General features: G+C 47.5%; 1 protein-coding gene across 2 annotated transcripts; it reads left to right on the forward strand.

Moving 5' to 3' along the window:
• The first annotated feature begins 17,988 nt into the window (after positions 1-17,988).
• Positions 17,989-25,798, forward strand: SLITRK2 (SLIT and NTRK like family member 2). Of its 2 annotated transcripts, XM_032331152.1 has the most exons (3): positions 17,989-18,178; positions 21,769-21,822; positions 22,331-25,798. In XM_032331152.1, the coding sequence occupies exon 3, from the start codon at positions 22,374-22,376 to the stop codon at positions 24,909-24,911; it is 2,538 nt and encodes an 845-aa protein (XP_032187043.1). In that variant the 5' UTR covers positions 17,989-18,178; positions 21,769-21,822; positions 22,331-22,373; the 3' UTR covers positions 24,912-25,798. The 2 variants fall into 2 exon arrangements, with proteins under 2 accessions (XP_032187043.1, XP_032187042.1); XM_032331151.1 differs by lacking the exons at positions 17,989-18,178; positions 21,769-21,822 and adding an exon at positions 21,986-22,089.
• The last annotated feature ends 548 nt before the right edge of the window (positions 25,799-26,346 follow it).

Below are 26,346 nucleotides of genomic sequence, written 5' to 3' on the forward strand. Positions count from 1 at the left end.
TTAAACTTAAGACTGTAGTCAGAGGTAAAGAAGGACACTACATCATTCTTAAAGGGTCTATCCACCAAGATCTAACAACTGTAAATATTTATGCCCCCAATATGGGAACAGCCAACTACATCAGCCAACTGTTAATCAAGATAAAGAGTCATATTGATATGAATACATTAATAGTAGGGGATCTTAACACACCACTCTCAGTAATAGATCATCCAAGCAGAAAATCAATAAGGAAACAAGAGCGTTGAATGACACATTGGACCAGATGGACCTCATAGATATATCCAGAACATTCTACCTTAAAACAACAGAATACTCATTCTTCTCCAGTGCACATGGAACTTTCTCCAGAATAGAGCACATACTGGGTCACAAATCAGGGCTCAACAAATACCGAAAGACTGAGATTATTCCCTGCATATTCTCAGATCACAATGCTTTGAAACTGGAGCTCAATCACAAGGAAAATTTCCAAAGGCACTCAAACACCTGGAAGCTAAAGACCATCCTGCTCAAGGATGTTTGGATCAACCAGGAGATCAAAGAAGAACTTAAACAATTCATGGAAACCAATGAGAATGAAGACACTTCGGTCCAAAACCTATGGGATACAGCAAAGGCGGTCCTAAGGGGGAAATACATAGCCATCCAAGCCTCCCTCAAAAAAATTGAAAAATCCAAAATATACCAGCTCTCTTTACACCTTAAAGAACTGGAGAACCAACAAGAAATTAAACCAACTCCATGCACAAGAAGGGAAATAATGAAGATTAGCGCAGAGTTCAATGAGATAGAAACTAGAGATTCAGTAGAACACATTAATGAAAGTAGAAGCTGGTTTTTTGAAAGAATCAATAACATTGATAAACCACTGGCCAAACTAAACCACATAGAAGAGAGAGGACCCAGATTAATAAAATTATGAATGAAAAGGGAGAGATCACGACTAGCACCAAGGAAATAGAAACAAACATCAGAAATTATTTTCAACAGTTATATGCCAATAAGTTAAGCAACCTAGATGAAATGGATGCATTCCTGGAAACCTATAAACTTCCAAAACTGAATCAGGAAGAAACTGACAATCTGAATAGAGCAACAGGAAACCAGTATAGGGACTAAGCCCAGTACCGGGCCCAGTATTCAAAACTAGCCTCCACTTCTTGCTTTTGGCTCTATCCTGAAGCAACTTTCTCTGTAAGGACTTAGAAGCATGCAGTCACCCCCATGCTTGCTTGCATCATTACCCCAGCAAGAGATAGTGCAGAGAAATTGTTAAATACATGGACGGTAGGCCAGCACTATCCACCAGAAAGTTCTGCGATGCTGGAACTGTTCGATCTGTGCTAGCCACTGCGGTAGCCCCCAGCCACCTTTGGCTATTGAACACCTGAGATGTGGTTAGTGCAACTGAGAAAGCTGCCACATTGACCAGTGCATTTCTATTTATTTTTAAATATTTTACTTATTTAGGGCGCCTGGGTGGCTCAGTGGGTTAAGCCGCTGCCTTCGGCTCAGGTCATGATCTCAGGGTCCTGGGATCGAGGCCCGCATCGGGCTCTCTGCTCAGCAGGGAGCCTGCTTCCCTCTCTCTCTCTCTGCCTGCCTCTCCATCTACTTGTGATTTCTCTCTGTCAAATAAATAAATAAATCTTTAAAAAAAAAAATATTTTACTTATTTATTTGCGAGAAGAACCACAAGTAGGGGAGGAGGGGCAAAGATAGAAGCTGGGACCCTGCTGAGGAGGGAGCCCAACCAATCCCAGAACCCCAAGACCATGACCTGAGCCCAAGGCAAACACTTAACCGACTAAGCCCCCCACGTACCCCCAGTGCATGCCTAGAGTTAGACGCTTCTCAGCTACCGGACCTCGCACAAGCTCCTCCACCTGTCTGTGTCTTTGTTTTCCCATAATTTGATCTACCTCAAAGGCTGCTTATGAGCATTCGAGGAGTTCTTGCTTGCGAAGTCCTCAAAAGAGTGCCTTGTATCCAGCAGGCATTATTTACCTTGTCAAACGAGTAAGTAGATTCTGCCACCTTTCCTTCTCATCTCAATTCTATCCACTTATTTTTTTTAAACCCCTCATACTCGAAAACTTTGGGACAACTGCAAGCCACACAGTACTTATTTTCTGTCTTTCTCCAAGATGGAAGTGTCCCCAGTGGACCCTGCTATAGCAAATGTGATTTTTGGTATCCCTTATAGTGCCAAATACACGTCAATTTCTCTAAAAGATAGATAGATAGATAGATAGATAGATAGATAGATAGATACATAGATAGATAGATAAAAGACACTCGATAAGTATTTGTTGATGTTTGTATAAGGCCTTGACTTCGAGATGGAGAAGACAGAGACAAGGCCCAGAGATACTGGTAATGCATTTCTTATGTAGCTAATATGTCACTAGGCTGAAGTCACACAGCATCTTAAAAAACACATGACCAAAACAGAAAAACCCATACTGCTAAGAGTCTAGCTGTCAAGACCTGAGAGAGAGGAGGAAGTTAGAATCATGGACTGAGAAGTTGGTAAAGGAGCAGATGGCAGTGACCCAGGGAGATGCTCCCCCAGACCAAGCCCAGCCCGTAATACATCCAGAGAGTGTGGTATCACACGCAGCGGGCACTGGGGGGTGTCCCAGAGGACAGAGACGCAGCCTCTTTCCCTGGAGATGAAGGCTAGTAGGTCCAAAGTGGCTTTGACCCTTTCCACCCCGGGATGCTGACTGCTGTAAGCTCCGGCAGCAGCCACAAGACTCACTGGAAACTAGTCGTGTTGAGATGTAGACCCAAGTCCCAAAGTCCAAGCCCCAGCCTGCTTCATTCCTGCCTTAGGCACAGCCTGACAGTCTCTGGTCTGCTGACCCTGCCCAGACTTGCCTTAGGGATCATTCCTGATTCTGCCAAATCATTTTGAAACTGCTTCACTTCCTGCCTGCGAACAAGCTTTTGGTTTGATTGCGCTCAGAACCCCTGCCCCTCCCAGCTCCGTGTAGGACTGCAGGCCCGGCTAAGCCCCATCCACACTGCGACTCGTCCTGTCTCCAGGCAGCCTGACCCCCACTCTCTCTCCTTTGAAGCCTCGTGGACCTGACAGGTTGCACTGTTGTCCCCCTACACTCGACCTACCTACCTAGGACTCCAGGGGCTTCCTCGGGAATTACTTAATGGGGAGTTAGGAGGTACAGGGGTCAGGAGAGTGATCAGAAGACCATAGCATCCCTTTCTCCAATCAAACCAAGTCACCAGCTCAATGCCGTGCCACCGCACATATGACAAAGTGACAAAAAGGTCCCTCAAGGGGCTTGCGTAAGGTCACACTCTACTTCTTGTAATCAACCAAATCTGCTTTTTGAATGGCTATAAATATTCCTCCTAATTTTAGGAAAGGCCAATCGACCTTTACTGCCAGGCATTTCCGATTCCGCTTGAGCGCACTTCTGCAGATCATCTTGGGCCGTCTGGCTGGTTAAAGAAGAGCGGAGAAACGTGTTCAACCCTCTACAGCAAAACAGTAGTAAACCAGCTAAGAAAAAATTAAGAAAAGCTGCAGACTCAGCAACTGTGATATTGGTCACCATTAAGAGCTTCCCTGACTTTATTATCCATTACTAATGGAGCCTTTTATTTTATTTTTTACAGCCTTTTACTTTTGCTGCATTTTTTCGTTATTAAATCTGTATACAGTGTCCTGTCATTGGAGAGCATGGCAATAACACTGAAACCATGAAGCTCCTGAGTAAATAGCACTCACTTTCGGTCCTTTAATACCAGAATATAAAAAACCCTCGTTGTTATTCTGCATCGTGATTCAAAACAAAATATAGCTGACCCCTGAAGAACATGGGGGCTGGGGTGTCAACACTCCCAAAGGCATTCAAAACTCCATGTATAACTTCTGTCTCCCCGAAAACATTAAGTACTAATAGGCTGCTGTCCACCAGAAGCCTTGCTGATAACATAAACAATAACCACAGATCTTGTATGTTCCATGTATTATACGCTGTATTCTTGACAGAAGGTAAGCATGACAAAAGAAAATGTTATTAAGAAAATCATATGGAAGAGAAAATGCGTTTATAGTACTTTACTGTATTGATTGAAGAGAACGATACAAGGGGACATGCAGTTCAAACCTGTGCTGTTCAAGGTTCAACTGCATCCAATCGTAAAATAAAATAAGAGTTTAGTTTCTCTAAGCTATAAAGATGTTTCTCTCTCCTACACTCAGCAGAAATACTATTTTTTTAAAGACTCTGGAATTGCAGAAATATTTCCACGTTCTTCCTGGAAATGAATCCTATTGATAAGTAATTCTGACAAAGTTGCAATCTGACTACCAAAACATCACCAATCCGCATGAACTATAAGGCAGTGCAGTATGAACTAGTGAGAAAAGGTAAACACAGATCTCCAATATTTCTATGCATTTGCCTTTTCTGGTAAAAAGAATATGCTTTTATTCTTTTTACCAGAATATGCTGCCTTTCAGGTGTTGTGAGCAAGGACAGTTGATACACAAGGAGATCATGTGTATCAACTGTCTTCTACTCAGGGACCAGAATTTAGTGGGCATTGAAGAGAAATGGCTGTATTATTGGGGAACCCTAGTGCCCCATCTTTTAGCCCTCTAGGAATCCCATTTCTTGAATATCTAAAGAAAATGACTTGAGATGTCACCCCAGGTAATCCCTAGTAATAGAGGCCACCTGTGTATTTCAGATGATTCCTGGGGACCATGTATCTCCCCTGCTTGTTCCTTGTGACATTTGGCTCTAAACCGCAGCCTCCTTCTTCGTTCGGGCCACTGCTGCCTTCAGTCCACCTAGTTACCACTAAGAGGAACTCCTCCAGTCTTCACAGACTTCTGTCTGAGGGGCATCTGGCAGGCTCAGTGACTCTTGATCTCGGGGTCTTGAGTTCAAGCCCCAAGCTGGGTGTAGAGATTACTTAAATAAATGAATGAATTTAAAAATAAAAAAAAAAACCCTCTGTCTGAATCCAGAAGCAAGACCCCTCTGTCTTCCTTTCCACAGGGCAGTACTAACACAAACCTAAACCCAAGTAGTAATGGTCAACCCATTGCGCTGGGAATGACAATTTCATCAGAACGCTACAAGGCAGAAAAGGACAATTCAGTCCATCGAATTCACAGGACACACCCCGATATGGAGGGTCTCGGACAGGTCAGCGGCCAGAGTTTCTTCTCCCATCATCTGTCTGTCCCCTGTTCCCAGGTTTCGTTCCAGAAGTGGAAATCCCCTGACATCCATGAGGGTTTAATCCGCCTTCTGCCGCCATCCTCCACCAAAAGTAAACGTTTGCGTTATTCAAATAAGTTAGCATTCCACTCTGAATTATTTACACTTAGATGACTTCCAACATCAGAGGACAAAGAATAAGTACTTAGCTTACTTCTGCATGTCAGCGGTGCTCCCAGTTAACCCCTTCCAGAAGGGAGAGAAAGACCACCTACTTCAAATCCAAAGGGACATTCCCGCCTTACTCTTCCGGCCCTGGGGGAAGCAATTCCTGCAATTTTTGAAAAGCAGCTCTATCCGTGCTGCCCGTCTTCAGGAAACCAGAAATACTGAGGTTCAGTCTTGGACCACCTCACTACAAAACGAGTAACACTAATAATGTCTTGTCAGACTATTTTTTTAAGATTTTGTTTTTAAGTAATCTCTACACCCAACGTGGGGTTCGAACCATCAACACCAAGATCAAGAGTTGCATGATCTAGCGACTGAGGCCGCCAGGCCCCCCACTGTCAGACTGTTTTAGTAAATGGATTTTTAAAAATAATTGAAAGTTAGTACATTAACTGTTTCTATGCAAATAGGAAGCTGCCAACTTTCAATTAGAAAGCAGTTAGTTTCTAAAGTAAGCCAACAATTACCCTGCAGATTTGTTTAGGGGCCTTTTTTTTTTTTTTTTTTTGATAGTACAAAGATAAACTTCAGCCTAGTCTGCATTCAAACGATCAAAAAAAAAAAAAAATCCAATTAACGAGCTTTTTGCCAAACTATAAAGACGGGCTTCATTTCTGACTAATGCTAGTTTCACCATCCAGAGCGATTATATTTAAATATGGTCACAGGACTGTCTAACAGACAAAGATGTCAGTCTTGAGCTTATCCTGCTGTTCCATAGAAGAGAAAAGCTTAGTGGTGAGACAGAGCTGCTGAGGTTTACACAGCTACTGCTTGGCACTGTACCAGCAGGTCGAGACATTTACTAGTAAATGGCAAGATTGTTAGGATGATATTGCTTTAGTTAAATGTATCTGTTTGGATTAGTGTCACCTGACTCTAGAAGTTTAATTCTCACATTAAAGAAAAAGGTAAACAGTTGAGGACTGTTGTGATGGTTCCACTTGGCCCTTAGGGACCTGAGTCCCTTCCGGGGACTTGTTCCTCTATCCTAGAGAACCGCAGTCTCTATGGTCCAGGATGACTGCAGAACAGAACAAGAAGTAGTGGCTGCTTATAGGCAAACAGGCTTGAGTGATGGATTGTAGGAAGGGGTCAGCGAGCCCCTAGCTGAATACAAACAGGCCCATCAGGAGACCCAGCTCAAAATATCCAGAGGCCCTCACTGACCCAGGGACTACTTACAACCAGACACAGTGACCAACAAAGGGAAAACGCCATAGGCCAGCAGACCTCCTCAGCTTCCCCCTTTAAATACAGCCTCCACTCACTCCCGGACACTTCCGCTCTCCTTAGCCAGAACTCAGTCACAGAGTCCTGCTTAGCCACGAAGACGTGCGGTAATGATCGTCTTTATTCTGGCACAGGCTAGAGTGAAAATCTGGCTTCTTTGACTAAGCAAGCAATGGAGAACAGACACAGAAAGGCTGCAGTAGCTCTTGCTTGTCTTAAGGTCTGTCTGAAGACTTCTGGGGACAACTTTATATTTAAAAAGAATGACAGTCACTTCTATTACCAGTGACTCCAGGATTCAGGGAAATGACAAGCCCATCTGGGGGTCTGGTTTCTTGGCCTATTACACAGCACCCAGCAGAAATGTGAGCTTAAATCGAAGCCACATGTACTACGGGGAACCAGACAGGTCGGGTATTTTTAGCTAACCCATGGCGCAGACTTGCCAGAAGCCTCTTTGTGTGAAGGACGGAGGAGATTCCCGGCAGAGAATTCACCTTAAAGAAAGTCACTTATTTGTTGTTTTCATTCCATTCATTCACTCAACAAGCATTACTGAGTACACGCTACGTTCCAGTGCCTGCACATACAGACGTTCAGCCAATGGGGGAGGCCACCATTTTCAAGAAGTAAACACAGAGGGGCGCCTGGCTGGCTCCGTGAACAGAGCATATGACTCTTGATCTCAGTATCCTGGGTTCCAGCCCTACTTTAAGCGCAGAGCTTACTTTAAAAAAAGTAAACAGTGGAGCGCCTGGGTGGCTCAGTGGGTTAAAGCCTCTGCCTTCAGCTCAGGTCATGATCCCAGGGTCCTGGGATCGAGCCCCGCATCGGGCTCTCTGCTCAACAGGGAGCCTCCTCTCTCTCTGCCTGCCTCTCTGCCTACTTGTGATCTCTCTCTGTCAAATAAATAAATAAAATCTTTAAAAAATAAAAAAAATTAAAAAAATAAAAAAAGTAAACAGTGAATAAAATAACTCAATACATGGTCAGAAACAGCATAAGATGCCCTGCAGAAGAAGAAATCTGGAGTCTACACTATGGAAGGAAAACCAGTGCCCGCTCAGAACACTGAAGACAAGTGACAGGTAAAGGCGTTCGTAACAAGGATGTGGGTTGTTCCTATTGGTGGTTTTAAAAAAATGGGGAAAAAAATGGAAACAACTTAGATGTCTATCAATCGGGGAATGGTAAATCTAATTTGACACATTTATATGATGACTATTAATTCACAGTTAAGCTGAATCAAAGGATTCCTATGCATCAACATGGAGAGTTTTAAAAATGTTAAATTAGAAAAATGAAGAATAACATGTATGGTGTTTTCTTCACAAAATGAGCCTATATATTGTTCATGGATGAATACATAAATATACATAAATATATACACATTTATATGTAAAGATACACAAAAGGGACCGGAAATATACACATCAATGTGGTGCCTGTGGGCAGAGGAGAAAGGGGAGAGATGTCATCTGAATCTTCACATATTTCTTTTATATTAATATTGTTTGGATTTGCTTTAGGTCTTTTTTCCATCATCCATTTTGGTGGCGGGAACAGAGGTGTTTGCAATGGTGTTCTCTGTATGTTCTGCTCTTGTCTCTCTCTGTCTCTGTCTGTCTCTCTCCTTCTCTCTCACAAACCAGCTGAAGCTACATTGGGAGGGTTGGTCTCCCTATGACAAACATTATCCCCTCATAATACTTCTAAACTCCGTTACTTTTGATATATCGGGCATTTTCTGAGTTTACAAGGAGTGTATACAATGTATGACCAAGCAGCATTCACCTAGAGGAAGCACCAAACATAGTATTTCTTCTGCCTTTGAAATTGTAGAAAGAATTTCAGTTTTGACAAATCATGTTGTTCACTTAGATAAAAGATAGAAATGGGCATTTTTTTCCTCCCAATTAAGGAATAAAGAATCAGAGTATATGGTAGTGTCCCATAAACAGTGCATTGGAGTAGAGACATCTGGTATTGTGAGATCGAATTACTATAGAAAGCTATGATAACAGACTATGATAACAGCAGCTTCAATTTTTTGATTGTCTATTGTTGGCAATTTGGGAGTGATAGCTGTTTGCTCCTTTATTTTTTAAGAAATTTTTTTAAAGATTTTATTTATTTATTTATTTGACAGAGATCACAAGTAGGCAGAGAGGCAGGCAGAGAGAGAAGGGGGAAGCAGGCTTCCCGCTGAGCAGAGAGCCCGATGCATGACCCTGAGATCTTGACCTGAACCAAAACTAAGAGTTGGACACTTAACCCACTGAGCCACTCAAGCACCCCAACAATGTTTTATTTTTAAGTAAGGTCACCCAACATGGGGCTTGAACTTACAACCCTGAGATCAAGAGCCATATGCTCTACCCACTGAGCCTGCCCGATGCCCCACACGGTCCGCTGCTTCAGTTTGCACCTACTGAGAAGGAAACGAAAGCATCAGGTTCGTGGATATTTAGAATATCAGCTTCTATTAACCTTGAATTCAATATGTTAGTGAGGTCTATGGCCACAGTCAATTCAATTTAATTCAGCCACCCAATTCCAGGCAGTGCTAGCCATATTCTACAGGTAAGTAGACCTGAAAGAGAGAGAACACAAAAGGCACCGAGCTAAGTTTATTCAAATTCTTTACTCAAAGTCACTTGCAAGGTCACTTCTCTTTTGGGGGTTGAGAGAGAGAGAGAGAGAGAGAGAGCCAGCACGAGTGCCCACAAGTCCTCTCTTCTTCTTCTTGGCAAAAAGACAGTATTCCTCACTCTATGGACCAAGCTAAGGACACCAGAAGGAGAACATGGCTCCCCCTTCACCTCCTAAATGTCAGGCACAATATGAAAAATTTCGTATCTGTTTTCTGTTTCTCACAACACTCACAAAATCAGCAGAATTGCCCAGACTTCACAAAAGAGGAAAGCAGGACTCAGAGAACTTAAGTAACCTGCCCAGACTCATGCTTCCGGTTAGGTGGCCAACCTGGGATTCCCACCTAGTTTTGTACGGCTCCAAAGCCCATCACCATGCTTCATACCCTGAAGTTACCCAATTTCCCTTGAAAATATTTATAGTAATACAGATGAAGCACAAAATGCCACTAGTCCTTCCAACTTTCTTGGATAATTGGTACTTGTCAATCATACGCATCTGATGCAGTATTAGAAGATTGCAAATGAAATGTCCCTTCACAAAAATTTATTGTTTAATTTCAAGTTAATTCACCTTTGGAACTCTGCTAGGTTAACCCCCATTCTGCCTTGGGTGTGTACACACAGTACCTATTAGCAATTAAAATGAGTTACAAATGTGTCAAGAAGAGATCCTCTGCTGAAATCCAGGTCAGGTTACTTGAAATGGATATATATCTTCCACTCCTAAATGTTAATTAGATGTTCTATTTTATCTTCAAAGTTTCGAGCAGAAATCTTCTTGAAGTTGACACTTACAGGTCAAGAGAGTTTCCAGCCCTCACGTGGCACCCTCAGCACCCACCCACCCCCGCCGCGCCAAAGCCTTTTCCGAAGGGTTTATATAACTTTGCTCAAAATCTTGAAGAAGAAAGCAAAAGACAAAAGAAAAACTATTATGGACATTGGTCTCCCTGCAATGTCTTCATAGCGATTCGGCTGACCCAGGAAAGGAAAGGATAACATGAAATTAAATTTAATTAAATTTAATTTCCATTAAATTTGCGATTTTAGCATCGATGTGCTGATAAGAAAGGAAATCTTTTCCAACTCAACAGCAAGGTCTGTGTTCTTTTCTTCCCTTCAATTCAATAAGTATTTATCAAGCATTTTTTTCCATTTTATATAGTTTATCACCCAAAGCACAAATAAATAGCAATAAACTTGCAGTCAAAAGAGTTTGAAATAAAATGTTGTCTCTTCATGTGGCTGACCAGCAAGCCACTTCTTACAGGCCTACTGTAACATGGTTCGTAAGCAAAGTGTATTTGCTGCATTAAATTTTAAAGCTGATTGTCACTGAAAAAAAAAAAAAACACAAAACAATTTTAAAACTAAAGTAGCAGGGGCACCTGGGTGGCTCAGCCAGTTAAGCATCTGCCTCTGGCTCAGGTCATGACCCCGTGGTCCTGGGATCTAGTCCTGCATCGGGCTCTCTGCTCAGTCTGCCTGTCCCTCTGCCCCTTACCTACCCCACTGGTGCGCACTTGTGTGCTCTCTCTCTCTCTCTCTCTCTCTCTCTCTCCCCGCTAGAATTGGTCCTGCAATTTGCATCAAAGTCCCTTGAGAATCCTATACAAACAGCATTCCCTAGCTGCACCTTCAGAGAAGTCCATTCAGTGAGTCTGGGGCAGGGCCCAGAAACCTGCCCCTTTACCAAGAGCCCAGAGGAGGTGGATGCCAGTGGTGTCCCTAGACCTTCCCATCCAAAGCCCCGCCCAGCACTACCATTCTACTAGCCAAGGGACAACTCAAGTGGAAACAGCAATCACGATGGCATCTTTCTGGGAGAAACCACTCTGCGGTGTTGGCCCATTGCAATGATCATTTTCCTGGGAGACAGACTGCTGCCTGTGGTGTTCATAGTTTTCTTTGACAAAACATCTGATTGTGGAGGAAGGAATTCGCAGACCAACTTCAAGAGGAAAAAGGAGAGAGAAGAGGAAGGCAGGCAGGCAGACATATAAAAGACAAATTCTTAGGCTATCAAGTGCTTTTAGTCAACATCGACCCAAAATAATCACTGACATTTTACAAGTAGAAAATTCTTAAAGATGACTAATTACTTTGGTATTTCAATGAAAGATAACAATTGAACATGCATGCAAGCAGCTTTGTACATCTGCAAAGTGTAACTGTAGATCACTTGCCCTACTCCCCTGTATTTTGAGAACTTTCTGCATAGAATATTTGTTATATTAATATGTCACAGGAATTTTAAAAAATTATTTGAGGTGTTAATGAATATTAATACTGAAAATGGATCAAGAATTTGGGTAATTTGGGACGCCTGGGTGGCTCAGTTGGTTGAGCAGCTGCCTTCGGCTCAGGTCATGATCCCAGCGTCCTGGGATGGAGTCCCACATCGGGCTCCTTGCTCGGCAGGGAGCCTGCTTCTCCCTCTGCCTCTGCCTGCCATTCTGTCTGCCTGTGCTCGCTCTCTCCCTCTCTCGCTCTCTGATAAATAAATAAAATCTTTAAAAAAAAATTAAAAAAAAGAATTTGGGTAATTTAAGGCCACATGGGTATCATGGTTCACTCATGTTCCTAGACTTTATTTTAGATAAACCACTTATTTAAAGGTCAGTGGAGATGTACAATTTGACATTACTATAGCTCAAGATTGAACTTGGCTAGTGGCCATAGCAGGCATAATAAACGAATTTGGTTATAGCCTAATACATTCCAATATTATCAATGTAAATCATAGCAGCTCTGTTCAGACCCTTGAGTAAATCATGTATTTGAATTCCAAGCAACTGGAACTTTACAGCGGGGACTCAGGATTACCTAAAATTGTTTCGTACTGTTTATTTGTATTCAAGAGATGGAAGTTAGAGGCGCCTGGGTGGCTCAGTCAGTTAAGTATCTGCCTTCAGGTCAGGTCATGATCCCAGTGTCCTGGGATCGAGCCCCACTTTGGGCTCTCTGCTCAGTGGGGAGGCTGCTTCTCCCTCTCCCTCCCCCCGCCCACTCTCTCTCTCTCTCCCTCTCAAATAAATAAAATCTTTAAAAAAGGAGATAGAAGTTATCTTAGGTTGACTAATGATTATATTTTACAAAAAGTGTATGCAGAGAGGCTCCTGGCTGGCTCAGTCAGTAGGGCATGAAACTCTTGACCTCAGGGTCATGAGTTTGAGCCCCACATTGGGGTGTAGAGATTACTTAAATAAATAAATATTTTTTTTTAAATCGTGAGCAGAACATGGATTCATTCATGTGACAATTGTACATGCTTGCTGCAAACAATAACCAGCACTCATCATTTCATAATACTGTACACATCTTATGATATACGTCATGGGAAAAAATGTCATGGGAAAAATGCTTTAAAATAAAACAATTCAATATATTTAAAGGATGGCAAATGAGTTCTCTAGTTCCAAGAGTGCCATTTCCTGACCTGTGCCAACCAGATCTTTATATAAAGAGCTAAGGGTTCAGCACACTGAGCTCATTATTCTGAAGCACTGATGTGTAGCAAGCAATGAGCTTGCTTTTGCCTTCTTTCAAAATATTAATAAAATGACATGGACCCTACTACTGCACACCAGTTGCTGTGGTGATGCCCACACTGGGGGACAAATCCGTGGGTGATTATGTCTCTAGGTCTGTCATGGTTTCCTGGGGTTGCTCCAAAGTGCTTACAAGAAACTCCATATGGTTCCCCCACTCCAAAGAGACTTTGGGCTAGTTTTTCTGAAAAAGCCTCAGGGATATCTAATGTCATGGAATCTGAAGCTTTGTTTTTTTCTTTTTAATCTGCCCAGGAAGCACAATATGGCCACAGACAGAGACAAAAGTCGGACATACGTTCCGGAGCCATCCCATTTGACTTCTGGGTGACCCCACCTGCAATCATTGGGTGAATAAGGTGCGTGCCAGGTATCCTTGTCATGTCATTTAGGAAACTTCCCAGGAGAAGAAAAATGGAGGGAAGAAAAAAAGAACTGAAACCACATCTGAGTAATAACTCATCAAGACTCAAGGCAAAAAAAAAAAAAAAAAATCCATTCTCCTCTCATTGATTTGCAATGATGGTTGAATGCTGCACTCAGCTACTACTTGGAAATGATTTTATTTACTTTCTAGATTTCGCTCACCTCCCCTCTGAACCCACAATTTCTACCTTGCTTCATTTTGTGCAAATCACAACTTCAGGCTAGATCTGGAGTGTGCCATCCTCGCTATTTTTGAATATTAATAGCCTGGTCCCCTCCACGAATGATGACTTTTTTAAAAAATCAGAAATACTTAATGCAAATCCTTAGTCGCTGCTCTTTGGGCTGTAAGTCTTTAGAACTGGGCATCTTGTGAGCAGACATTTTTGACTGTTCCAGCAGAGTCAGCACTAAACTCTCCATTACAGCACATACTTTACCATATATTTATACTAGTCAAACATAAATACATAAATAAAATCAACAAAACTTAGTACAGAGGCTCAACTGCATTATATCGTTCCAATAATGTGCAATGTCGAACCCAATAAATTTGGTTTCCTCCTGGACGCATTAGGTTGTAACTCCAGACCAAAATATCACTTCCAGCTCCAGGGAGATTAACAGGATGAAATGTGTCAGGATAAATGAAATACCTGCTAAGGCTGTCCTAAGCCTTATCTGCAAAATCTGTGGCTTTTGCCATGTATATTCATTCCCAAGGCCAGTGAGCTTAAATATAGTTCTTACTGATGAATCACCCCACTCGATCAATAAGGACGAGGCTCGAGGCTCTAGAACCTTCAGGGAGCAGATTGCATCGCTAAGTGACACTCGATACAATTGGTTGAGCACCGTAAGTATTTCCTTAACTTCTTTTTCCTCTACTTCTCTTCTCCCCACCCCCCCTTTTTTACTGCCCCCTTTCTCTGTTCGCCCCATCTTTCCTTCCTCCCCTTCCTGATTCTGTATGTCAGTGTTTTTGGACCTCTGAGATCCAACCTATTAGTCATTCATGAAGTCAATGTAGTAGGCCATGGCTGGCGATTTTTAAAGTATACAGCGATGGAATATTTCAGGACACATGGCTATGACAAGGGGAATTGGTTCCAGAAGCTCTTGCTTCAACACCCAAGCAGATCACAAAGCAGGGCCTCAGGGAGCCTAGGGTCTCCCTCTCACTCTGTTGCTGGGTCATAGTGCAGATCGTGTTCCTTTGATTTGTTTGTATTTGTTAAATAAGTGTAAGCTGTTTATACGTACATACACATTCTATATACATCAAATATGTATATATATATATATATATATATATATATATATATATGGAACAATCGAGGGAAACGGTGGAATGTTTTTGTTTCCTTTGGAATGTTCGACATCATAGAATGCCAACCAAAATCGTAAATAACTTCCTAATCATGAGTTCATTATCCAATTTCAGTTAAAATGTTGCTTTCTCACTAAAATCACTGGTTTTGTATAATTTAGTTATTTTAAGAAGTGAGTTTAGGAATCCCTCGTGTCAAGATTTCCCTTCGTACGTATGTACCACTTCGCACTTTTCCGGGGCTTTTGCACAAATCCCATCTCTACCGACTGCACATGGCAGGTTCTAGCACCCAGTTTTCCACATGGGGAAACTGACAGAGGTGCCAGTTCAGGTCCCCCCTGCAAGTCGGAGGAAGAAGTGAGATTTGAACCCAGGTTTCTAAGGGTTTGGAGGTGTGCTGGATTAAAAGACAAACTATTTGGGTCCTGGCCCAGCACTCTACCAACCAAGCCAACATGCCTGCCAAAATAATCAAAATAATGGAATTGAATTTAAAAATATCCACACTCTCAATAGCATTGCAGAACCGAAGTCTACAGTATCCTCTAAACTATGAATAAACCGGTATTAATGGCATGTCCTCTGTGTTGCGTTTCTTTATTTAGGAATTTGTATCTGTCTGAAATCTTTGAAACCTCTGATTCCAAAGAGACAGTCTACTCTGAGAACATCTCATATCTGTCTTAGAATTACTCGCTCTGCATGAGGTTCCTACTTTGTCTTTTTTTTTTAAGAGCTTTCCAGCTTTGCATAGGTGCAGAGAAGGTAGAAAAATAACATTCTCAAACTGTGCACTACACAGTAATCGGGCAACATTTGCACCACCTTAGAAATGCATGCACATGTTTGTTTTTTGATTAATTCTAGGTGAAATTTCTGGTTTTCCCTGAATCTTAGAATGAAAAGAAAAATTTCATTTTCTTGCTCTGTTTCCCTACTGGCATCGCAGTCAAGGATCTCTAAGCCCATGGATAAGATGAAATGATCACTAGAAAAGAGAGCACAGAAAGAGATGTTTATAAGGTCACTACACCAAAGAATTAACAATGCCACTTCTACTCATTAGCAAAAGTACATTAATATGCATGTCTTTGATATTCAAGTAAAGCAGGGCATTTTCCCCTAATGCAGAAACTTTTAGAAAAGTCAGTACAAAGAAACTTTCAAATAAATTTTTACATTTGAAACTCACACACTTGGAGCTCTCTCCTACCGTAATTATCTATGCCGCAGCCCTCACACAAAGTTTTGTGTTGCTCGTCATCCTGTCTGTGTGTGTGTGTGTTCACGACACCCTTCGGAACAGCTACCCCCCTACTGGAAAACTGTATGCTGACGAAAAGAAAAATCGGCTCTTTCTCCTTTTATCTTACCATCAGTGTGGTCCCCTGTGGAAAGGCAGCCTGCTGAATGCTTTTCTGAGGGCTGGTAAACACATTAGCCTTGCTTCCAAGGCTAATTAAAATTGATGCATGCCATATTTTACATGTTTCTACCGGATCAAAAATAAAATGTCGGTTTTTATCATTGCTACTCTGTTCCTCATCTAATCTGCATACAAGTTACTGCTTTTGTGTGTGTGTGTGTTCCCTTTGGCTGGAGACACACCACCGTTCTCAGTAAACTGTCTCCTTTTTCCAGCATGACTGTCTCATTATTTCTGCCTTTGAATAGCCTCTTAGCTCTGTGTTTTGTGGTTGTTTATAGCACCCATTAAATAACTACAAGAAAAGATGACACAGTCAGAAAGGAGGTAAAGACACAGAGGAAACAGCATGAACTTTTCCTAGTTAGTAACAATATGATGTGCCCAGATCACAGCTGTAGTCTGTGGCAAAGAGCGCGGTTAGTATTTTGCACGAAAAAGGACATTAATGAAACAGGGTAATGTTTCTGGGTAAGTAACTGTGAATAGTCTGCCCCTGTGCCCATGTGAGAACGCTGTTATGCCCAAATTGTTGATCTGAATGGCAGGGAAATCGCAAAAGGAATGAAGTGAAAGGAGCAGCAATGATCCTTAAGACCTCAGAGCTAAGATTATACGAGATAATTCTCTGGACTATTCCAAAAGTAAACTTTGCATACAGTCACAATATAAGATTACCAGTAATTTTCTCTTCAAAAGGCCCAGCACCCGCTCCTTAGAAAACCATTATGAAAAGAGTGGGGAAAAGCACAAAAGACAGCCCCCACCCCCTATCCCCCAACCCCGCCCCAGGGGAAGGCTAAGAATGAGGTGGGAGTCAGTGCAGCGAGAACTGGCTTCATTGTATAGGAAATAACCTTGAAAACACACAAACCCTAAAGCAGATTCATTAGCGGGAGAGCTAATGTTTGCTCTAACTTGGGGTCCCTCTCATCGCCCCCCCTTCTCCATCATCAAACTGCAGATTCGAACAATTGGGGGTTTTACAGACTCTGGAGGGGGTGTAGGAAGGACCAGAGGCGGCGAGGGCGTTCCTGAAGGCCCCCCTCCTCCCGGATCGAGGGGGAAATGTCTTCTGCCCTTCAGAGAAACTCCCTCTTCCTCGCTGACACGAACACAAGTGCAAGTTCATGCCGAACACCCTGGGGAAGGCAGGTCTTGAAGTCAGCGGCAACGTTCCTGGCGAGCCCCGCACCTCCCTCTGGAACTACAGTGAGTCTTCGGCTGAGCGCCTTCCTGTAGTCGCATCACAGCCACCTGGACTACTAACCCCAGGGGAAAGGAAGGGGGGGGCACAGTGCGCGCCGTCGGTCCGGGCCACGTCGCGCAGAATAGGAAGAATCAAACGAAAACAGGGACTGGCACGCTGCTAAGGGCTTGCTTCTGTTAACACGTTTGCCCAAGCCGCGCTTCGCTCCATATTATATGGAAATTCCTTGTTGGCCATCCTCGTAGGAGGTCCTTAAACATCGGCCCCCGAACTCCGGCGACTGGGCGCGGACTAGTTAGGGGAGCAGCCGTCCCGGACGGCGTCCAGCTCCGGGGCTCGCGGCCTCCCCGTGGTCTGCACCTTCCGCCCAGTGGTCTTAGTCCCCCGGGGGGATTTGGTACCGACCGAGGGCCATCCTCATCTCTCCTGACCCAGTCCCGGCCGCAGCCCACGGCCGGCGCTGCAAGGCGGGGCAGAGTGCCAGGCGCGAGGGGCCGAGAGGCGCGAGCCGCGCTCCGCGGCGCTCGTCCGAGAGATGGAGCGGCGGCTCCTTTGTGGGCTGCCACAGGCCCCTCCCGGGAGCGCGGCGGGGCCATTTGATCTGCAGGGTGATTGATAAGTGCGGGAGAGGGGCGGCCGCGCCTGCCTCCCCGCCCCCCATCCCCCACCCCCGCGCTCCTTCCCCCCTCCCTCTCGGCTCCCTCCCTGCTGCCTGCGAGGAGCGCTGCCCGGCGGCGAGCCGCTCCAGTGAGGATCTGCCTGCCCTTGGGGGCGCCGCCCGCGCTCGCCGCCGAGCCCCCCGCTCCCGGGCGCGCGGGTCCGAGGCTGTGCCGGCTCCCGCGCCTCCCGGCTGGCCGGTGCTGCGGCCGCCTCCGGGGGAAGCTGCGGGTGGCGCGCTCGCCGGGTAAGTTCTCAGCGCTCGGGAACGCGGCGCTCAGCCCCCTGCCTTTGCCCGCCGCCTCCCCTCGCGGGTGGGTGGTCGGGTGCGGGAAGCCTGGGCGCGATCGGCCGGGGACCGCGCGCGCCGGCAGCCGCCCCCTCGGTGGCCGCCCCCGCCCGCCCGGGCTCGCCGGCTCCGAGACTGCCCGCGCGGGCGTGGTCGGGCTCCGGGGCGTCGCGAGGTTCCGGGGCCACCGCCGGCCGGGCGTCCCCGTGAGCCGGCTGCGAACCGCGGGCCCCGAGGAGGACGGTCGCCGGGGCGAAGGCAGCGCGCGTGGCCGTCGCGGCTGTGGACCCCAGCGCCGGGCATGAGGCGTCCGGCGGCCCGGGGGAGGGCGAGGAGGGCTGAGCTCGCGGTCGGTGCCCGGTGCCCGGTGCCCGGAGAGCGGGGAACCGTCCGGCGCGCTGGCCGCCGGACGCGGCCTCCGGGAACCGTACCTGCCGCGACTGGGGGGAGACGGGCGGCCGGGCGGCTGACACCCCTCCGCAGCGGGCCCGCCGCACTCCCGTTAAGCCCCTGGAGGCCTGGCGGGCGGCCGGGCGGCGCGGGCTCTAACCCCGCCGGCCCTCCCCGCGCGCCGTGCAAGCCCCCGCCACCCGCGCGGGGCTCCACTCAGATGCGAGGGAGCTCGAGGCCACGGAGTCCCCGCGGCTGCCTCCCTCGGCCCGGAGAGGAGAGGGAGCGTGGGCCTCTGGGCTCCCCGCCTCTGGGCTCCCCGTTCGCCCAGAAGCTTTGCGCCGCCGTCCAAGCCCGCTCTCCCTAGCGGGGTGCCGCGGCGGTTCCTCCCGAGACGCGGGGCCGGACGAAACTTCCTTGAAGGGCTTCTCTCGGGCTGAGGCCGATTCGTTCCCTGTAACCGTGTTTGCGGAAAGCGGCTGTGGAGGCTCAGGGACAGCAGGCAAGAGGCCCAGGAGTAGTGCGAGAGTCCACCGACCCGGGTCGGAAGCTAACCAGGGGAGGAAGATGTGTCACACCATCTCCGGGTTCCCAGTGTCGCCCCCCGCTCCAGCCAGCTTACCTCCGCCTGGCTTTCACTCTAAATAATAATGTTCACGGATTTCGAGCTGCCCCCATCTATCTGCCCGCTTTCTGTCTCTCCCTCTCCCTCTGAAATTCTTAAGAAAATCGTCGCTGTCCTCAAGGAGTCCTGACAGCGTCGTCAGGGTCTTGCAGGAAATTGCTTGCGAACTAAAACTAATATTTAGGATTTCACTTTCAAATACAATTTTTTCAAAAAGCACACATTCAGGTAAGACACCAGCACCACTCTGTAAGTGTAGGCAGACGGTTCTTCTCCAGTTCACACTAAGCAGTAGTGAGCTTGGGGGAAAGTTCCTGGCCCAGGACTCGGGATCCCTGGGTTCGGTTTCTCATTTTATAGATGCTTGAACTTAAGCAAGTCAGCGCTTCTGGTGGAAGAACGTCCTCATCTGTAAGATGAATCTGATTGCAAAAGTCCTGTCCAGCTCTCATGTTGGCTTCTGCCTCCATGAAATATTAACCTAATTAGTTAATGTTTTGTTAAATGAATGACAACGAATAAGCCACATCTCTCTAGGAACTACGTGTAATATTTAGAAATACGGAGGAACAAGTGCCCCTTTGCTGTGAAAGGAAGCTTCATCGGGCACGCATCCCTCCGCACCCAGTGAGGAGACTGCCATAGCGAGTGGGAGGCCATCACAGCTGCCCCTCCCCCGCCGGGGACAGCTCAGCTCCCCGCCGCCCTTTGGCACAGAGAAGGGAAATTTGAGGCCCCAGAGGGAAAGGATCTTGCCCAACACCAAGCAAGCATTACAGGATGGGGAGAGGGCTCTCCACGTCAGGGGCAAGGCTCTTCCCCAAAGGAAAAGCAGAGGGCAAGGTGAAAGCCATTAGCAACATTCTGGAGGAGACTGGCGGAGCCACAGGTTGTCTTAATGCCTAAGTCTGCAGACTCTCAGAGCCCTTCTGAGGGAGGAAAGAGCCCGTGCGGGCCGAACGATCCAGAGCCTGAGCTTGCCGGGGAGGCAGGTGGGGAGAAGCAGGAGGCTTTCCGTTCTCAGGCGGCTCGTTTTGCCGGTGGGGTTATCTCTATTCCAAATGTGGCCCAGCAAAGGGACCCTGTGCCGACCCTGTCCGCAGCAGGCTGGGACTGAAGAGGCGGGGAAAGCAAGTGTAAGTATTCCGCGGGACAGGCGCAGCCTCAGTGCGTCGCTTCGCCCCCTTCTCTTCCATCGCCGCCTTCTCCTGCCTCTCGAAGAGGCTGCCCCCGGCCCTTCCGGGCAACAGCAGACGTTCCTGTCCTGCAGATGGACTCCACACCAGGAGCCACCTGGTTCCAGGGGACCTTAAGATAATTCAGGAGGCGAGAGATAATGAAGGCAAAAATCCAACACCTGGCACTTAAATGCCTCCTGGAGGCTTAGGCCCCCTCCGGGCGCCCCCCCCCCCACTCCTGGGCTCCCACACCCCGCCAAGTGAGGCTCAGCCTGGCAGGGCCTTTCTCACACCCACTTCTCCTTCCTGCAGGCAAAAAGCACACGTTTAAACTTCATCATCTGCCTAACTCAGCCTCGAGGAGAATGGTTTTGGTGTGGTTTCTCTCTGACGCTGAGCTGGCTTTCAGAATCCCCGCAAGTATCTGTTTGGCCAGTCACCGCCCGGAAAGTAATTCTCCCAGCGCCGAAACAAAGCTCGGTCTGTAAAGCACAAAGCCCCTCTTCGCCCTCCTACACAGCCACTCCGGAGCGGGCACACCCCCACTCCGCACCAAGAGCATCGGAGCACAAGCGCCCCTGTCCTGAGGCAAAGAGGCACATCTCCTACACACACACTCACACACGCGCGCGCACACACAAACACGCTCACACACACACACCCTCTCTCACTGGGAGAGACCTCCCCCCCCCGGAAGGGCCAGGAGGGAGTCGCAGGTGGGAGAAACCAGTCGAAGGGACCGGAGGCCGGAGGAGTCCCTGCGGTCCCAGCCCCTCCGCCGGGCCCCTCCCGGAGAATCCCTCTCCCGGAGCTTCGCAGCGGCTCGCCGCCCGCCGGGTTGGAGGTGGAGTAGTTCAGAAGCAACTGACGCAGCCCGGATTTGAGCTTTGCAAACCGCTCGCAGGGAAGGGAAGCATCTGCCCCTCCCTCCCCCACCGCGCGCCCTCGATCCGCCGCCTGCCCCCTCCCCGCGTGACGTCACCCCAGCCCTGTCCGGGGGAGCCTGCAAAACCTCTCAAATTCAAACTGCTCCGCGCACTGCCGCCGCCGCCGCCGGATTGGAAGCGCGCGCCCAGGCTCGGCCGTCGCCGCCGCCGCCGCCGCCCGCCCGCCCGCCCGCCCGCCGGGGCCGGCCGGCTCCCCGACCTCCCTACGCAATCGCACCCCCCGGGTCCCCGTCGCCTCGGCCTCCCGCCGCTCGGGCCCTCCTCTCCTCCCCTGCGGCCTGCCGGATTTCTAATTCCTGCGCACCCCTCCCCCCCCCAACCCTGCCAAATTAAATCCTCCGGCAGAAAGCAGGGCATCCCCCCGGAAGCGGCGTCTTCCTTTACCTTGCTCTTCTTCTCTTTCCGAAGATGCTAAACTACTGGCGGACTGCAGAGGAGAGGGGTCCCGTCTTCTCCTGATGTGTGAGTAACCCCCACCCCGCGCTGTCTTTGCTCTTCCATCCTCTCCCCCTCCCCCACCGCCAGTCCCGATTTTCCCACCCCCTTTTTGCGCAGTTCAAAAAAAAAAAAAAAAAAAAAAAGTAAAGCGTTTTCTGCTGCGAGCTAAGACGGGCGAGCCGCCCGAGATCTCTTCAAGATGCCCCAGGGGAGGAGGTGATGGGCTGGATTTAGTAGGACAACTCGATTACTAATGACTCCGCGGCTGGCTGCGCCCCGCCGGGAAATCAGGTGCAAGCATGTGTGCTCCGGGACGCGCGTGTGGGTGGGCTGGCGGGGGCCGGGCGGGAGGGGGCGGGCGAGGCGAGAAGAAACCGCTTTGAGAAACGAACGCAGTGATTTCATGCTGCCGTGTTGCCCACTCCCCGCATTCTCCCTGCCTCCCACTCCGCCCCCTTGCTTTGCCATTTTAATCGGGCTTCCTTGTTTCTCTCTCCCCCGCATCCTGCTCTCTCCGGCACCCTTCCCCAAGGTTTGCCTGTAGGTACCTGAACTGACACCGACGGTGCCTAAAGATGCTGAGCGGCGTCTGGTTCCTCAGTGTGTTAACCGTGGCCGGGATCTTACAGACGGAGAGCCGCAAAACTGCCAAAGACATCTGCAAGATCCGCTGCCTGTGCGAAGAGAAGGAAAACGTCCTGAATATTCACTGCGAAAACAAAGGATTTACAACCGTCAGCCTGCTCCAGCCCCCCCAGTATCGAATCTACCAGCTTTTCCTCAATGGAAACCTCCTGACGAGACTGTACCCTAACGAGTTCGTCAATTACTCCAACGCCGTGACTCTCCACCTGGGCAACAACGGGCTGCAGGAGATCCGAACCGGGGCGTTCAGCGGCCTGAAAACCCTCAAGAGACTGCACCTCAACAACAACAAGCTCGAGGTGCTGAGGGAAGACACCTTCCTGGGCCTGGAGAACCTCGAGTACCTCCAGGCCGACTACAATTACATCAGTGCCATCGAGGCAGGGGCCTTCAGCAAGCTCAATAAGCTCAAGGTGCTCATCCTGAATGACAACCTTCTGCTGTCGCTGCCCAGCAATGTGTTCCGCTTCGTCCTGCTGACCCACTTAGACCTGAGAGGGAACAGGCTGAAGGTGATGCCTTTCGCCGGCGTCCTTGAGCACATCGGCGGGATCATGGAGATCCAGCTGGAGGAGAACCCGTGGAACTGCACTTGTGACTTGCTCCCTCTCAAGGCCTGGCTGGACACCATAACCGTGTTCGTCGGGGAGATCGTCTGTGAGACTCCCTTCCGGCTGCACGGGAAAGACGTGACCCAGCTGACCAGGCAAGATCTCTGTCCCAGAAAAAGCACCGGCGACTCCGGCCAGAGGGGCGGCCATGCCGACACGCACGTCCAAAGGCTGTCGCCCACCATGAATCCCGCTCTCCACCCAACCAGGGCGCCCAAAGCCAGCCGACCCCCCAAAATGCGAAATCGCCCGACTCCCCGGGTCACCGTGTCAAAGGACAGGCAGAGCTTCGGACCCATCATGGTATACCAGACCAAGTCCCCCGTGCCTCTCACCTGCCCCAGCAGCTGCGTCTGTACCTCTCAGAGCTCCGACAACGGTCTCAACGTAAATTGCCAAGAAAGGAAGTTCACGAACATCTCCGACCTGCAGCCCAAACCTACCAGTCCAAAGAAGCTCTACCTGACAGGGAACTATCTTCAAACTGTCTACAAGAACGACCTCCTAGAATACAGTTCTTTGGACTTGTTGCATTTAGGGAACAACAGGATCGCGGTCATTCAGGAAGGTGCCTTCACAAACCTGACCAGTTTACGCAGACTTTACCTGAATGGCAACTACCTGGAAGTGCTGTACCCTTCGATGTTTGACGGACTGCAGAGCTTGCAGTATCTCTATTTAGAGTACAACGTCATCAAGGAGATTAAGCCACTGACCTTTGATGCTTTGATTAACCTCCAGCTGCTGTTTCTGAATAACAACCTGCTGCGCTCCCTACCTGACAACATATTTGGGGGAACGGCCCTCACCAGGCTGAATCTGAGAAACAACCATTTTTCTCACCTGCCTGTGAAAGGGGTTCTGGATCAGCTTCCGGCCTTTATCCAGATAGATCTGCAAGAGAACCCATGGGACTGCACCTGTGACATCATGGGGCTAAAGGACTGGACGGAACATGCCAATTCCCCCGTCATCATCAACGAGGTGACCTGCGAATCTCCCGCAAAGCACGCGGGGGAGATCCTGAAGTTTCTGGGGAGGGACGCTATCTGTCCCGACAGCCCGAACTTGTCAGACGGAACCGTTTTGTCCATGAATCACAACACAGACACTCCTCGGTCGCTTAGTGTGTCTCCCAGTTCCTACCCAGAGCTCCACACTGAAGTGCCACTTTCCGTCCTGATTTTAGGGTTGCTTGTTGTCTTTATCCTATCTGTCTGTTTTGGGGCCGGCTTATTCGTCTTTGTCCTGAAACGCAGAAAGGGGGTGCCGAGCGTGCCGAGGAGTTCCAACAACCTAGACGTCAGCTCCTTCCAGCTGCAGTATGGGTCTTACAATACCGAGGCTCAGGACAAAACAGACGGCCACGTCTATAACTACATCCCCCCGCCCGTGGGGCAGATGTGCCAGAACCCCATCTACATGCAGAAGGAAGGAGACCCGGTAGCCTATTACCGAAACCTGCAAGACTTCAGCTATGGCAACCTGGAGGAGAAGAAAGAAGAGCCGGCCCCGCTGGCGTACACGATAAGTGCCACTGAGTTGCTCGAGAAGCAGGCCACGCCGAGGGAGCCCGAGCTGCTGTATCAGAACATCGCTGAGCGAGTCAAGGAACTTCCCAGTGCAGGACTGGTCCACTATAACTTTTGTACCTTACCGAAAAGGCAGTTCGCCCCTTCGTATGAATCTCGACGCCAAAACCAGGACAGAATCAATAAAACCGTTTTATACGGAACTCCCAGGAAATGCTTTGTGGGGCAGTCAAAGCCCGACCACCCTTTACTGCGAGCTAAGCCGCAATCAGAGCCAGACTACCTCGAAGTTCTGGAGAAACAAACTGCAATCAGTCAGCTGTGAACGGAAACCATTTACAACCCTCCCGCTTCCAAGGACGCTGCTCCAGACTGTTGGAGACACCGCGTTTGCTTTTGTGCGTGTTTGCGTCCCCTCTCTCTCTCTCTCTCGGCATCAGTGGGGGACTTTGAAAATGTCTGGGGGATGGGGTGAAGCAATGATACTGCTTTTCCGAGTTTTCCTTTAAATTATTTCTCTCTTGCTCCCCCCACCCCGCCTTCTCTTCCCCCCACCTTCCCTTCTCTCCTTAGGAATCATCAGTGAACATGAATGTTTCTACAGTGCATTTTTTTCATATATTTTGTTTATGGTTTTGTTTCTTTTTTCTTCTTTGATTTTTCCAGTGTGGGAATGGGAAGAGGAGATTATAATGAATGAAGAAAGAGTAAGCAGACTTTTCACATAAAAATGGATATTCAGTGTATTTTGTAGAAGATCTCCAAAGATCTTTTGAGACTATAAATTCTTTTGTAAATAATGATATATGGTATTTCCGTCTTCAGTTACCAAGTATAGCCACTAGGCATCACTTCTTTGTGTTAAAGTGCCTTTGCACTTTAAGTACATTACTTAAATGTTGCTTTTAGCTTTGATAAATTGAACATATTTTAATGTGTTGTATTTTTGAAATTAAAAACACTGTAAAATAGATCAAAATGTCAGCTCTATTAAGTCAACGTACAGTTTGCTTGAGTTATAGAAACCAGCCTGTCATCAAATGATTCTAGTTGTAGGACTATTAGAGATTTAACTGTAAAATATTTCCTTTCCTCTGGGTTTGTTCTAAGTGATTTTATTTAAGTCAACTAAGGGGATTTAACAGTGGACTAGAGGTAAGAAACTGCCTCAGTCGGGATTAGTAATTCATTAATAAAATATATTTAACCCAATCTCAGAGTGAATTGAACAATTAATGCCCTTCCGTAAATCATTTTACACTAACGTGGTCAGTGTTTTAGATTATTTTCCTAATTAAGAGTGCATTACACAACGTGTAATATATTTTTTCTGCATTAAATTAGATATTTTTGTATATTTCAATGACAGAGTGTGTATTTCTAACTTTTTAATTGAAATTAGTATTTTTTCTGCCTACTGAAACATTTTCTATAAACACACACCAGTAGAGGCCGCCACACACCTCATTTAATAAAAACATATGAGCCATTAAATACCTTGAAGGAACCCTTCAAAGGTGAGATTCAAGCATCCCAACTAACTTCTTTGCAAATTCAAGGCAGCAGAAACAAATGTGTGCATCGCTTTCTATTTCTTTTAGGATTAAAGATTAGGCTCCGAATCCTCAATCTGCACATTTTCTGGGAAAGCGGTGTTTTCCTCTTACATTTATGGGAGCACTAATGGGGTGCTATCTGATCATGTACTATTTGCATCTTCAAATCAATTAAAAAGTACCTAAACCAAGAAAGGAAACATC

This window comes from Mustela erminea, chromosome X (genome assembly GCF_009829155.1).
Source record: "Mustela erminea isolate mMusErm1 chromosome X, mMusErm1.Pri, whole genome shotgun sequence".
Lineage (NCBI taxonomy): Eukaryota > Metazoa > Chordata > Mammalia > Carnivora > Mustelidae > Mustela > Mustela erminea.